The 15397-nt window shown below is 39.6% G+C and overlaps 2 protein-coding genes across 3 annotated transcripts in view; both read right to left on the bottom strand.

The window, feature by feature from the left end:
- WDFY2 (WD repeat and FYVE domain containing 2) overlaps nucleotides 1-15397 on the bottom strand; it is a 183005-nt gene that overhangs the window by 42325 nt on the left and 125283 nt on the right. For both annotated transcript variants that reach the window (XM_019447633.2, XM_019447634.2), the window contains one exon: nucleotides 8788-8938. In XM_019447633.2, the coding sequence (XP_019303178.1) occupies nucleotides 8788-8938 (151 nt within the window). The remainder of the gene's footprint in view (nucleotides 1-8787; nucleotides 8939-15397) is intronic.
- LOC109265989 (ubiquitin-conjugating enzyme E2 variant 2-like) lies at nucleotides 3161-4552 on the bottom strand. Its single transcript, XM_053899866.1, has one exon. The coding sequence runs from the start codon at nucleotides 4510-4512 to the stop codon at nucleotides 4075-4077; it is 438 nt and encodes a 145-aa protein (XP_053755841.1). The 5' UTR covers nucleotides 4513-4552; the 3' UTR covers nucleotides 3161-4074.

Raw genomic sequence — 15397 nt, 5'->3', positions numbered from 1 at the left:
TGGTATTGATGCATAAATAGACAAACAGACCCATGGAACAAAATGGCAAGTCTAGAAATAGACCCCAAAGTATACAGAAATGTAGTACACGTCTGATAAGGGTGGCTCTTCAAGGAATAAGGAACAGATGGGTTAAAAAAAAAAAAAACAAAAGCGTTGACATAAACTGGATAGTCATTTGGAAAACAAAACAGGATCCGTAGTTCACATTCCGTATCAGGATAAACTGCAAATGGATGAAGGATCTAAATGTAAAAAATGAAAAATGTAAGTTCGAGATGAGAGAGCTCCTTTCTAACCTTGGAGTGGGAAAAGCTACTGCTCAAAAACACAAATAACAAAACAAACACCATTAGCAAAGCCAAAAGACAAGCTGGAAAAAATATTTGCAACTTACGTCACAAAAGGCCCAAATCTCTAACATAAAAAGAACAAACCACAAACCTAATAGGAAAGCGGGCAAAATATATGAACACATAGTTCCAGAAGACATGAAAATGAAAACGGGGCTGTGCAAGAGAGGCCTGACTGCCAGCCTCTGAAAGGCTGCTCACAAGGCTGGCAAGGTATCTGGCAACTGGTTTTCAGGGGGGTCCCACCATTAACAGACAAGAGTGGTTCACTGTGCCTGAACCGTGCAAATGATACGGTTTTTACCAAATGCCTGCTTTCCTTTTCAGTCTGTAATTTTGGTACATGTCAGAAAGAGGCTGCCTACGTGACTAGTCTCTAGTAAAAACCTAAGGCGCTGAGTCTCTAGTGAGCTTCCTGGGTTGATAAAACCACTCAACCCTCCTTCTAGAGATCTATCCCAGAGATACACTCGGGCCAAAGTACAAAATGCATGCCTCAGGTTATTCACTCCACATTATTTTAACAGCTAAAGTTTGAAAACAACAAAAAATTCCATCAAAAGGGGATTTACTGAACTAACTATGATATAAGCAAGCGATAGAGTCCTATCCAGCTAGGGGAAAAAAAGATCTCCATACCATAAGCAAACAGACATGGAGGAATTTCTGGGATACATTAAGTGGGGGAAGAAAAGCCACGGCATGTAAGAGTTTATAAGCTACACTATCTTTGTGTAAGAAAGGGAGAGAAATAGAAATATATGTGTGTGTTGTGTGTGTGTGTGTGTGTGTGTGTGCGTGCGCGTGCTCATTTCACAAAAGGACGCTCTGGAAGGACAAATCAAGATCTGACACACATGGCTGCCTATGGAGGAGGGAGGAACAAGGTGAGGAGACAGGGCTGGTGGTGAGTCTTCTCTCATCATAGCTTGCATTCTGGAATCAAGTCATTATTTCACATATTAAAAATATGCATAAGATTAAAAGAAAAAATCCCCCATATTGATGACAAAGCATAAATGAAGGAATCTAACTATCAAGTTGGTGACATAACCACAGTTAACAGAATTACTTCAAGTGACTTTAAAACACAGCATTTCAACTTTACATCCTTGGGGGGAATGTACTCCAAAGACAAAGAAAACTGCAAATAAGTCTAAAATCTCACTCAGTTCTCTTGTAACTATAATACTTCTATAGTTAGTATTTTGAAACAGCTTAAAAATATACCATTGGATAAAGCAAAAACAAGTTCATGTTTTAGGAACGAAAATTTTCAGTCCAAGATAAAAGAATCAAGTACAAAAGTGAGGTAAAAACCTTATAAGGCTACATTTGGATTAGAACCATTATATGAACTGACGATTCACTTTCTTTTCAAGAATACACACACATACATTTCCTAGTTATCTCTGAGCCCTATTCCTCACTAAAAGAAATGGCTGATTCAGGACTGGGACAAGAAGGTACAAGAAGAGCTTCAGACATGCTGTGCCAAAAAAGGAAGCCACCAAAGGCAAGAGGAGCTGTATCAAAAGACGCTAGAGCCAATATGATGGGGCTCTTACTGGCCAAAGATAGATTAACATTAGCATCGAAGAAGGCAAGTTATTGAAATGGACTGAATATATTATTTTTAAAAACCTTAAGAGTTTATAATAATGGTCAAAAAAAAAAAAAAAGACACCTATTGGAGGTAACCTGGGCACTGACTCTCTCCTCTGAAAATGAGCAATTAAAGAGAAACAATTATGAATTTGTTGCTTTTTCCATATTAATTGTAACTTAGGGTAAGCAACTAGCCCTAGCTAATGAGGCAAAGTTCTATTTTACTTATCTTTTTTAATGTATATACACTTATTTTGGGGGAGGGGGGGAGAGCTCAAGCACATGTGGGAGGGAGGGGCAGACAGAGAGGAGAGAGAATACCAAGCAGATGCGGGGCTCGATCTCATGAACCGGGATACCACGACCTGAGCCAAAATCACGAGTCAGGCGCTTGGGGCGCCTGGGTGGCTCAGTTGGTTAAGCATCCAACTATCGATTTCGGCTGAGGTCATGGTCTCACGGTTCGGTTCGTGAGTTCGAGCCCTGCATCGGGCTCTGCACTAACAGTGCAGAGCCTGCTTGAGATTCTCTCTTTTCCTCTATCTATGCCCTCCCCTGCTCTCACTCTCTCTCAAAATAAATAAATTAATTTTTTTTAAAAAGTCAGACACTTAACCGACTGAGCCACTCAGACGCCCTGCAAGTTGTACTTTATAGAAGAATTCCAACAAATACACGTGGAAAAAATTATAGGATTACAAAAATCGCCACTTTGCAGCCCTAATGAAAGGTCTGGTCCAGGCGAAGATCAGCAACTGGTAAAACCACTGAATGAAAGGCTGGTGCGAGCCGCAGGGACCTGGCGGTCACCACCTGAATCACTGATCAACTCGGCATCACTGGAAGGGTGACAACCCTGTGCTATGGGCTTCCTGCTGTGAAGCAACACGAACCAGACAGCACAAGGACCAAGTGTTCTTAGCAGGAGCTGAATCTGAACCGAGTCAATATTTTAGAGGCGGGTCTCAGTTTACAGAAAAATATGGGAGACGTACAGGTAGGAGAACAAGGGAAATGACATCACAAGGCACCAGAGGCCACTTTAGAATGCGGGGCTGTCTACAGGAACACAGGCTCCGTACTCCAACAAGTCACAGTGGCATCAAAAAAAAAAAAAAAAAAAAAAAGTGAAGGGAGGAGATCACTGCCCTAGATTGAGAGATTTAGGATATGAAAACCACAGCCAACATGTGAACTTTGTCTGGACCCGATTTTAAACTAATCCGCTGCAAAAAGCCATTTATGAAACAGTAAGTGAAATGTGAAAATGGATTATTCTACAATGTCAAGTAGTAGTTATAAATTTTTAGGAGTAGTAACAGCATTGTGATTACGGAAAAATTCCACATTTTTTTTTTTTTTTCCTGAGGACATGTTCCACATTTTATTTACATTTTAAGACTAACTTTAATCTCAAAATCACATATCCATACACCTATTTCCTTTTTTTGTTGATTTCACTTAAATGCATGGTTTGTCAAACAAAGACTGTAAACAAATATTTACCATGTCTGTTACATGTAACACACAGGAATGGCTTTTAACAGATACTCATCGGCCTCCCCCACGACATTTTTTTATCATAAATACAGGTATCAAAACAATCCTGAACATATTTTTGATACTACTAGTAGTCAGCACCCACACCGCTTCAAAAATTAACACAATTTGTGACAAGATTCATTGTACCTGCTACTTTAGACAATTTCAACCTGAAGCTCTTTCGCTAAGCAAGATGGATAAAGCATGCCATTTCTGTTTTTCCTTCTTGAGATTTTTTTACTTTTCAGAAACACACACGCTTCCACAGCATCTGACTCTTCTCTCCATGCTTTCATCTTGTAAACCTGAATTCTATTTTGAGTACTCCAGGTTTATGCTTAAATGACAGTGCCTTAACAAGAGAAAAAAAATGGTGCTGCATTTTTTCTCCCGTAAGCTGAAAACATAATGGTGTACATATATTAAATATATTCTTAGAAATGTCCAGGTCATGTTTACCAGCTGGAATTCTTTTACTTAATGTGTGGGTATTTTGCATTGTGATATTTAATCAAGACATTAACATGAGTAGAAGGCTGTTGATTTAAGACAAGTTTGAGATCCACTAAAATTAACTGTTGTATGTTTGTCCTTCTGGTGGCTGTGGAAGCTTCATATTTTCTTTGGACATCATTAGACGTCTTAGCTCTTGAAGTACAACTTTAATGCTATATGAGTTTTGCCATTTTGCTAACACTGGTATGCTCCGTGCATCCACCATTCCACTGGAATTATTAATTCCATTCATATTAATTTTGGTTACAAATCTAACTGATGGAGGAGCTTCTGGGTATTTAGGTCCACATTCTACTTTCAGGCTATATATTCTGTTTTCATAATTTGTCCTTGGTGGCCCAATAATCATGCCTGTCCGCCTTGTAAGTGTCATATCTTCATCATCTTCAAGGCCCCAGCTAACCATACCATCGCCTACTCCTTTTTGTCCTTCTTCAAGTTCTTCCAACAAGCGAAAATTACGAGGAACTTTAACTCCTGTGGAGACCGCCATCTTCTCCTGCAGCCCCAAAATTCCACATTTTTAAAGCGGGGTACAATGAAGTACCTAAGGATGAAATGACATACGGTCTGCAATTTGTTTTAAAACACTCCAGCAAAAAGGGAGAGAAAGCCAAAATGATAGAAGAATCAACACCGGATCTGATGAATACGTGAGTTTCCATAATGTTCTCTCCTCCCAGTTGGTACACATTTTGAAAATTTTCATAATAAAACACTTGTTTTAAAAGTGAAGAACAAGGCATCACAAATTCCCTCAGGCTCAAGAACAACAGAGAAATGTTATGCTCTCCAAACAAGCGGTCAGATACATGTAAAACAATACTAAGATATATACGGAATAAGATCACCTTACATTTACCTTAATTATAAGAACACAGATGAAAAAACAATCTTTATGATGGCAGGTAAATAATAGGATGCTTTGTAAAGAAATTCAACAAATGCCATGTGAAAGAGGGTCGAAATAAATTATAGTACAACCTGAAAGCCAGAGTGATTGGCATTACGTATGATATGAGGATATACAAAAATCAAGATAATCTTAACAGCTTTCCAGCACTCTTGCCCTGAACAGATCTAAGAGACTACTTGGTGAAAAGACCTTGTACTGTACAGGGAGACATCTTGGAAATATCTCCAACATGCATAAAATCTTAAAATAAAAAGTACCTGAATTATTTCTGTGGAAGTGTGATAAATGTGATCAAACATGGTCAAATGACAAGACTGAAAGGCAAGGCCAGATAAAGTATTCACAAATTTAAATACCAGCAAGGGAAGGGTGAAAGGAAAACGGTTCTATTTCCTAACATCAACCTGCCATGTGACCTTTGGGAAATACCTCCATTCCACCGTTATTTAGTAGTGCAGACGGCTAGCCGAGTTCTAACACACAAGTTCTACTCCTGGTTCTTCCAGGTAACAGTTACGTGACCTGGAGAATGTCCCTTAGCCTTTCTTCCTTTTTTTTTTTTTTTAATTTTTAAAAAATGTTTATTTATTTTTGACTGAAAGAGAGAACACAAGCTGGGGGAGGGGCAGAGAGCTAGAGAGAGTGAGGATCTGAAACAATCTCCATACATCGTCAGTGCAGAGACTGACGTGGGGCTCGAACTCACAAACCATGAGATCGTGACCTGAGCCGAAGTTGAAGTCAGACGCTTAACCAACTGAGCCACCCAGGCACCCCTAGAGAAAGTCCTTAACCTTTCTGAGCCTTGGTTTCTACACTGTGAAAATTGAGAATTCAGTCTTTTTGTTTTTACTTCTAATTGTTTTGAGAGTGAGCAAAGTAACATTATATAGAAGCACTATAAAACTCTCAGGGACTGCAACTGTAAGATATTTTCTTCTTTTTCCTCTCCTTTCCTCTCTCCTCTCTTCCTTTTGATTCTTGTTAGTATTATACCTCACTTAATATTTGAAGCTTCAGATCTCTAGCCAAAGAAACCAAAGATTTGAGGTTATTCAGAAACTGATCATTCAATTTTTGAGCCATCAGTCTGTCTTCCTTTATTTCTCAATTTGAATTTTGGTTATTTTCACTGCACGATTACATCTCCCCTATGAGGCCTGAAAGAAGAGAGAAAAGGCTGAATTCAACGTGACTTCTATCACTTGCTGACTTGGATAAGTGACTTTTTGAGGTGAAAATTAGGAGACAGGTTACTTTGGGGAAGTTTCTTATATATGCCACCGGGGTCCACTAGGCAGAGAAATCAGGGTACTGATACTATTCCGAACATTCTATGGTGTTTCAGCAGATCTCCTTCCTTCCCTTCAGAAACTGTAAGTATGGAAGGTGGAAGAAAGAAGAGGGAAGAGGTGGGGTGGAGAGTTCCCATGAAAAAAATGTGTTTAAAAACTGGATTTTAATGTGAACTCCAACACTGTATGAGCATGTTAACACTGTTAACAATCTGTACACAAGGCAGCTCCTAGAAAAAACCCTCCAGCCTTGGGAAAGTCACAAGTTTTCTATAGGAGACCTGTGGCAAAAGCAGTGCTGTTAGGCCATCAGTGAGCAGCACTGGAAAAATCTCAGGGATGTATGTGTTCCCAGGAACAAGGGCGGGCACCGTGGCTCCAAAATTGGAGCTAGGAGGCAGAGCTGTGGAGGTGAGGGAATCTTCTGGAAGAACCTGTCTGTCTGTAGTACTGCATTTCCCCTCTACCTGCAAGATTGAACAAGATGGTCATTTACCTCGGGAAACGAACCCAGAGGCTTTTACACACATACAAAGTCTTCTGATATCAAATCATATGTGTTTTTTGTTTTGTTTTGTTTTGTTTTTTGCTTAGTAAACCACATGGTGTGGCTAAAGGAAACAGCTGAAAAATGAGGATGGCTTCTGGAGATGCCTGAAGAGAAGAGTCCAAGACTGCCACAGTCAGGAGACTTTTAATTCTGGGCATTTGTGTCTTGTTTTTCAATTCCAAATAGTTTAAAAAATCAACTTCCTAAGGGCAAGATCTGTACTTTTTCTATATTTTTTGTCTTGGTTAAGTGATATAGAAGATGTATCTCTAGGCTGGGCTAGTGAGATAGAAGCCAGCATTTTTTTTTTAAAGAGATTTCTTTTTAATGTTTATTTTATTTTTGAGGGAGAGAGAGAGAGAGAGAGAGAGAGGCAGAGAGAGAGGGAGACACGGAATCCAAAGCAGGCTCCAGGCTCTGAGCTGTCAGCACAGAGCCCAATGTGGGGCTCGAACCCATGAACCATGAGATCATGACCTGAGCTGAAGTCAGACACTTAACCGACTGAGCCACCCAGGTGTCCCGAAGTCAGCATATTAAGAACAAATTACACTGATGCTATTCATTCTGTTCTCAAATGTATGATGGGAAGAAACAAAACAAAACAGCAGCCTAAGGCAGAAGCCTCACAGTCTGGTGATTTTCTGACATACTAGCCAGGTGTCTGCAGATAAGGCATGTGACCCTTTCTGGGCTTCAGCCGGCTCACCTGTAAAACCAGGAGTTGGCCAGGATGACCTCTAAGGACCTTTCCAATTCGAACACTGTAAGAAATCTACTGACATAGGAGTGCACGTATTTCAATTCAAGCATTATGCTCGTCTCAACTGGCCTTTAGAAAGCAAACTTCAGACTTTCTTTCCTTAACAGGTGGGACCACCCTCTTGAAGAGGAGTTGATCCTGCCTTCTGTTCCTTATCACCCTTGTTTCTGGCCTGCTTGGTAACCTGCCACATTTACAACCTTCCTCCATGGCCATTCTTAGTTTCTTCATCTTGCTCTTCCAGTGAGGAAAATCAGAGAGAAAAACAGGAGTGACATTAGCTCACACACACACACACACACACACACACACACACACACACACAAATACAGCTACTGAGGCACGTCTGTGAGGAGACAGAAACTACTCTGTGAGACTGTTGAGAATCACGGACCAGGCATTTTATAAATACGAGATGAACATCTGAGAGCAAGTCTTACTATTTCTTCCTGCTTTTGCTGACAAGTGATCTGTTTCCATCTATCTCCTCACTCGTCACAGGGTGGAGAGTGATGCTCTGCTTTTTAAACTAAGAAGCCGGGGGCCCTTTACTCCTTCTATGGTAGCATCACCCACACAGGCTTCAGACTCATCAAGCCCGCGCTTGCTGGAGCCCAGTGGAACAGACATGGGGATTTCCCGGCATTTACAGGTACTCACACTGAGCACATGGGCCCTGGAGACTCAGGAGATAAGAATTAGTATCACTCTACATACCCTGGAAGGGTCTTGTACCTGGAATAAAGTCTGTACCATTACCGTGTAGATACCAGCTAACCCACTCTGGTCCTGGCATGGTATCTCCCCCATGAATATCTAAAAACAATAAATAGGAATCCTGTGGTTCTTTACAACCTTAATATCTATGTGTAAATTACTTCTGTATGCAGAGAAGGAAAAGGCTGTATTTCAGTGATGGTTTTATCTCCATGTTCCAGAATCCTTTCTGACAGCTGAGGCTCCTAAATCCGGGCCGTGTCCTGTCTGGATGTCAGACCTGCGTCATAGTCACTCCACAACCCTGCTCCGCAGGACCTGTTATTTGCGGGGAAATCACCTCATTTTAATCCACCTCCGTGAGGACCCTTGATGATTTGCATAATGGTTAAGTCAGTGAGAATCTTAATCAGCAGGGCAACGCAGCAAATGCAAAACTTTCAAGTTGCACATACCCAAGCTTTTCATGAAAGAAAGGAGTCAACAGCTAAGGTCCCACCAAGGGATTTTTGTCCAGCAAAGGATACTGCAGGCCCGAGGCCACGGCACTGGTTCGATACCCTCCCAGGCGCTGCCCACTCTCGGAGCAGTGCCAGGCAAATTGCTTGTCCTGCCCAGTGCTCAGCACCCACTCCAGCTCCAGGACGAACAGGATCATCGTCACTCTGCTCTGATGCGCTGAAAAACCAAGAGATACGAAAATAACCCATGAAGCATCATAAAGGAGACTGACGAAGCATGGTCCACAGAGATCCATCATTGTCTTCTCCCCATCCCAGAGTAGGCTGGACAGTATGACAGCCATTGCACACACACCAGAACGGTGGTTCTCACCAGGAGCGCAGGCCCACCACTGTGGAGGGGCATGCTTGAGTTGTTAGACGGTCTTGTACAAACTACCCATTTCCTCCCATTGCTCTCTTTCTTTCCTACCTACACCAACCAAAAGTTTCCTACCACCCAGACCGCCATTACCAAAGGGTCTGGGCCATCTGTCTCAGACATTAAGTTAGGGCTGCTTAGCTGGAGAATGCCAGAAAGTGGCACAATGTGACCACAAAACAATAGAACGTGTTAGCAATGATGTTCTTATGATAAAGTCACCAGGGTGAGTTTATGTAAGCTTAAAAAAAGTAAAGAACATTACTGTTCTCCTTTTGATGAAGTATGGCTTCTTAAACCCACAACAAAGTTCTAGATGAATTTTCTATAAGAAATCAAATGCTGGAAAGGAGGACAGAATTATTCCCAAGTGCCATGTAAAAGAGAATGAAATATCCCTGATGTCAAAGTACACATACATGTGATAATGAGGGCAAATCTCCCAGGATTGCTCATTATACAGAGGCAACACCGCCACAGAATAACTGCATCACAGTTAGAAGCAACTGTTCATGTCATCTACTCCATCTCCCTATTTTACATGTGGGTAAACTGAGGCACAACGAAGTCGAGTAGTTTGGCCAAGGTCTCACGGCTTCTCAATTATTGAATAAAATCAATAAAAATTTGCTTTCTTCTTATACAATTCCAGAGGGTGAGGTAGAGGGGGTCCATGGCCACTGAACAGAACTGACTGGAATAACCAAAGATTGATATCCGGGAACCCGGACCGCCCTAGGCTCTGTGCCCAGGAGCCGGCAGTCTGGTGGGCAAGCGCAGACCCATCACGAAAGTGATGACGTGATGGAGAAAACATCAGTTTTCCATTTCGATCATGAAAATAAAGTTAGTATGGATGGATCAATGCAGCTCTATTGGCAAGAACAGTACGACCTGCCAATTTCTGAGTTACTAACAAATGCCAAACGCTTAAATACAGTAAAACCTTGGATTGCGAGTAACTTGTGCTGCAAGTGTTCTGCAAGACAAGCAAACGTTTCTAATAAATTTTAACTTGATAAACAAGCGATGCCTTGCAATACAAGTAGTATGTGATGGTAAACATCCCGTGATCACAACTGAGCCAATGGTTCTTAGTGGTTCTTCTGTCTCTCTCTCTCTCTCTCTCTCTCTCTCTCTCTGGCGCGCGCGCGTGCGTTTAGAGATTGTGGGTGGTCATCTCCCATGCATGGATGCTCAGTCTCAGGCCCCATTGTTTGGCAGAAATCAGTGATTTTTTAGAATTCTGGAAGGTGACCACAACTGGTACTTTTATTTTGTCACTTCAAAGCACCTGTGGATAGTCCTTTGCTAAGGTTACATATAAGAGTAACCTTAGGAATGATTTGCTTCATTCTAGGTCAGGCTGCCTGCAGATATAGACCCTTCCCTATGCTGCCTTATTGCCAGTCACATTAAATACAGTATATGACGAGAGGTTATTAATACTGTACTGTAGTCAACATCCATGTGAGCATATACAATGGCCCCCATGCAGAAAAAGGTTGAAAAGAAAAGCGGTAAGAAGGAGATGATTACAGTAGAAGTTAAGAAGGAAATCATCAAGTAGTGTGAACAAGGTGTGCGAGTGGCTGAGACTGAAATACTTTATAAGAAGTTTACATCTGCATCTCATCTGCAGAAGAGAAGGAGAAAAAAATAGAGGAATCCCTCACTTCAAAAGAGACTAGGGAGATGTGTAAAATGTGGAAAACAGTGCAAAATTTTGTAGAAAAGCACCACCCAAATAAGGCAGTATGAGAGATGAATCTATTTAATGACAATGCAATGTCACATTTCCGTGAAATCCTCAAAAGGAGGCAAAATCAAGTGTCATTGGATAGGTTCCTTGTTAAAGTTGCACAAAAAGAAGATTCCATTTAGCCAATAGACAGGAGTGATCCATTAGTGATGGTGAAAGTCGTCCTACACAATAACCCTCCTCTCTCATCTCCCTCACACCAGCCACAAAGGTTTTCAAAGATAAGTGTGGGTTAATTTGTTTGTTTTTCTTTGTATTTTGTATTTGCTTTATTATTTTGTATTATGTTACACTACTGTAATCATTTTATATGATTATTTTTGGGTGTGGAACAAATCATCTGAGTTTCTATTACTTCCTATGGGAAAATTCACTTTGAATATACAAGTGCTTTGGATTACAAGCATGTTTCCGGAACGAACTATGCTCACAAACTAAGGTTTTACTGTATATTCTTTCATTTAGTCTCTGAAATGATCCTATAAAGGTGGGTGGTTTCCCCATTTTACAGACATGACCTGGCCTTGGCAGGATGACCCTTTCAGAATGGCCACCAAACCAATGGCTACCACAAAGAGTATCCACAGGACAGCCATTCCACCAAATGCCTGGTATTTTTAAATCCAATACTTAAAACATAGAGAATCCAACAGGGCATGGCAGGGGTACAGAGGCAATAACCCTATGACTTCTCTACACTAAATACCTGCCTGTCAGAGTATCAGCCACCCTCGAGATCAAAATGTTGTCTCTAACTTAAAAGGTATGACTTCTTGGAGAAACTCCTGAAGATCTTGTCATCAGATGTCTAAATCAAGGTCCACCAATGATAGAATAAAAATGAACTTTCTAATGGCCCAAGTTTCACAAATCTATTTCAGGGAGAAAGTGGCCCCCAGTGAGTGTCCCTTTTTCTCATCCCTTTCTAAGTCCAAGGAGATGACAGCAGCCCAGAAGACAAGGGGCTTTAAAACCTCTGGGCTGCCATTATGTGAGAGGAGGAGACAGAGGTTCAAAAAGGTCAAGTCACTTGCTCAAATCTGTGCAACCAACGAGTGATGAAACTAAGGCTAAAACCATCAGCTCTCTGCCATAGTTGATTCTCTCTCTCTCTCTTTCAGACTGCCTAGGTCTACTGAAAACACCAAACACAAGACAAACCCCAAAACTCAGAGCACATATTCCTTCTAAGGTGACAGAATTCTTTCATTCAAAAAGAAATCCTTCAAAGGTACATACATATTACTAAGCTTCAGAAACCCGGGCTTGAAGTCCAGTTATACTTTTTGAATAGGAATGCTGAGAGACCACATCCTTGCCTTGATCTTGATCATAGGGAGAAAGCATCTCATTTCTCATGATTAAGTACACTGTTAGCTCTAGGTCTTTGTAGACACTTCTTTATCGGGGTGAGGAGGTTTGCCTCTACTCGTAGTTTGCTCAGAGTTTTTATCGTGAATGAGTGCCAGGGTTTATCAAATGCTTTGTCTGCACCAATTGATATGATCATATCATTTTACTTCTTTAGACTTTTGATGTGATGGATTACACTAATTTTCAAATGTTAAACCAGCTTTGCATATCTAGAATATATCCCCTTGGTCATGGGTATGTAATTCTTTCTAACTATTGTTGGATTTGCTAGAATTCTTAAAAGGATTTTAACATCTAAGTTCATGAGAGATACTGGTCTATAGTTTTCCCTTCTTGTACTGTCTTTGGTTTTGGTATCACTGCTTTTTTTTCTTTTAATGTTTGTTGAGGTAAAATTCATCATTTAAGCCATTTTAGAGTATATAATATTCAGTGGTTTCCGGTATATTCACAATGTTGTACAATCAGCATGAAAAAATGTTCTATTTATAGAATGTGTCCATCACCCCCAAAAGAAACCCAAACCCCCAACTCCCCTTTCCCCTACCCCCTGTCCCTGGCAACGACTAATTACTCTCTGTCTCAATGGATTCCTCTATTTTTGACATTTCATACGATTGCGTTCAAAAAGTGTGGTCCTTTGTATCTAGTTTCTTTTACTTAGCATGTTTTCAAGGTTCATCCACGTTGTACATTTATCAGTACTTCAATCCTTTTTTGTGGCCAAATAATAGTTCATCTTACTGATATACCACATTTTGTTTATCCATTCACCATTCATGGCCATTTAGTCTGTTTCCACTTTTTAGCTGTTGTAAATCATACTGTTATGCACAATGGTATGCAAATGTTTGAATTCTTGCTTCTATTTCTTCTGGATATAAACTGGAATAATCCTCACTTGGTCATGATGTACTATCCTATACTGTTGAATTTGATTTGCTAAAATTTTATTTAGATTTTTTGCATCTGTTTTCATGGAGAACACCAGCCTGTATATTTCTTTTCTTATACTGTCTTTGTCTAGTTTTAGTATCATGTAATGCTGATTTCAAAAATCAGTTGGAAAGTATTTCTCTGAAAGTTTGTGCAGAGTTTGTATTGTTTCTTTCTTAAATGTTTGGTAAAAAAAAAAAAAAAAAGCCTAGGGTTTTCTCTGTGGGAAGGTTTTAATTATAAAGTAGATTTTTTAGTAGATATAGGGCTATTAGGGTTTTATATTTCTTCTTGAGGGAACTTGTGTCATTTTTACCTTTCAAAGATTTGTTCATTTAAGTTGTCAAATTTATTAGCATAAAGTTGTTCATAATATTCATTATTAACCTTAAATATTCCTACAATCTCTAATAGTTTCACTTCCCTTATTCCTGATATTGGTAACTTGCATCTTCTCTCTCTTTTTTTTTTTCTTCTGATAAGTCTGGCTAGAGGTTTGTCACTTATATTCATCTCAACAAACAAGCAAAAACAATAGCTTTTGGTGTTATTGACATTTCTCTATTTTCTGTTTTCCATTTAATGAACTTCTGCTATGATCTTCTGCATAGCTTATGTTTCCATTTGTTCTCTTTCTGGTTTCTTGATATAGAAACTAAGGTCACTGATTTGAGACCTTTCTTCTCTTCTTTTTTTTTTTTTTAATTTTATTTAAATTCGTTAGTTAGCATACAGTGTAGTATTGGTTTCAGGAGTAGAATTTAGTGAATCATCATTTACATACAACACCCAGTGCTCTTAGTCACAAGTGCCCTCCTTAATCCCCATCACCCATTTAGCCCACCCCCCCTCCCCTCCAGCAACCCTGTTTGTTCTCTGTATTTGAAAGTCTCTAATGGTTTGCTTCCCTCTCTGTCTTTTATTATTTTTTTTATGTTTATTTATTTTTGAGAGAGAGAGAGAGCGCGCAGGGGAGGGGCAACCTTTCTTCTCTTCTAACATAGATGTTTAGTGCTATAAATTTCCCCTTAAGGACTGCTTTAGCAGCATCCCATAAATTTTGATATGTTGTTTCCATTCCGATTTCTTCTTTGATCCATGGATTATTTTAGATGACCCATGGTTATTTAGCTTCCTAATATTTGGGGATTTCCCAAAGATATTTCTGTTATTGACTCCTGCTTCAATACCATTTTGATCAGAGAACTCATCTTGCATGACCTGAATTCTCCCAAATTTATTGAGTCTCATTTTATGGCCCAGAATGCAGTCTACCTTGATAAATGTTCTGTATGCAGTTGAAAATAATGTATCTTCTGTTCTAGGTGAATAGAATGTTCTACAGATATCAATGAGAGTAATTTGGCTGTGTACTGTTCAAACCTTTTATACCTTATTGATTTTCTGCCTACTTATTCTGTCAATTATTGATCTATTCAATCAATTATTAAGAGAGGAATATTCAAATTTCTGAGTACAACTGAGAATGTGTCTATTTCTCTTCTTGAAGTTTCATCAGATTTTGCTTCATGTATTTCAAAGCTATGTTTAAGTGCATAAACATTTAGGATTGTTATGTCCTCCTGATGGACTAACCCCTTAGTCATTTTGAAATAACCTCTGGTAATACAATCTTTTATCCCTCGTAATATTCTTCTCTCTTAAGTCTACTTCGACTAATATTGACATAGGCACTCCAACCTTCTTTTGACTAGTCTTTGCATAGTATATATTTTGCTATCCTTTTATTTGTAACTTCTTTAGGTCTTTATATTTAAAGTGCATTTCTCCTAGGTGGTATATACTTAGGGTCTCCTTTTTTCACTCAATCTGACAGCCTCTGCCTTTTAATTGGCCTTAGACCACACACGTTTAATATGACTATTGAGAACTGTTAGGTTTAACTCTATCACTTTGCTATTTGTTTTCTATTTTCCCATATGTTCTTCTTCCTTTTTCTTCCTTTTCTTGGGGGGGGTGGGAGGGGAATGAGAATGAGAACTGAGAATGATTTTTATGATTCCATTTTATCTCCTTGGTCGCCTTATTAGTCGTAACTTTCTGATTTGTTATTTTATGGTTGCTTTAGGGCCAGCAGTATACATCTTTAACTTTCAGTCTTCCTTCAAGTGATTCTATATCACCTCATGTGTAGTATAAGAATCTTACAATAGTATACTTCC

The sequence above is a fragment of the Panthera pardus genome, unplaced genomic scaffold (genome assembly GCF_024362965.1).
Source record: "Panthera pardus isolate Hobbes unplaced genomic scaffold, ASM2436296v1 HiC_scaffold_1, whole genome shotgun sequence".
Classification (NCBI taxonomy): domain Eukaryota; kingdom Metazoa; phylum Chordata; class Mammalia; order Carnivora; family Felidae; genus Panthera; species Panthera pardus.
Note: the sequence above shows the minus strand (reverse complement) of the source record. Positions and strands in the feature narration are given on the sequence as shown.

Coding starts and splice junctions, on each gene's coding strand:
- LOC109265989 (XM_053899866.1), bottom strand. CDS start 4,512: ATGGCGGTCTCCACAGGAGTTAAAGTTCCTCGTAATTTTCGCTTGTTG.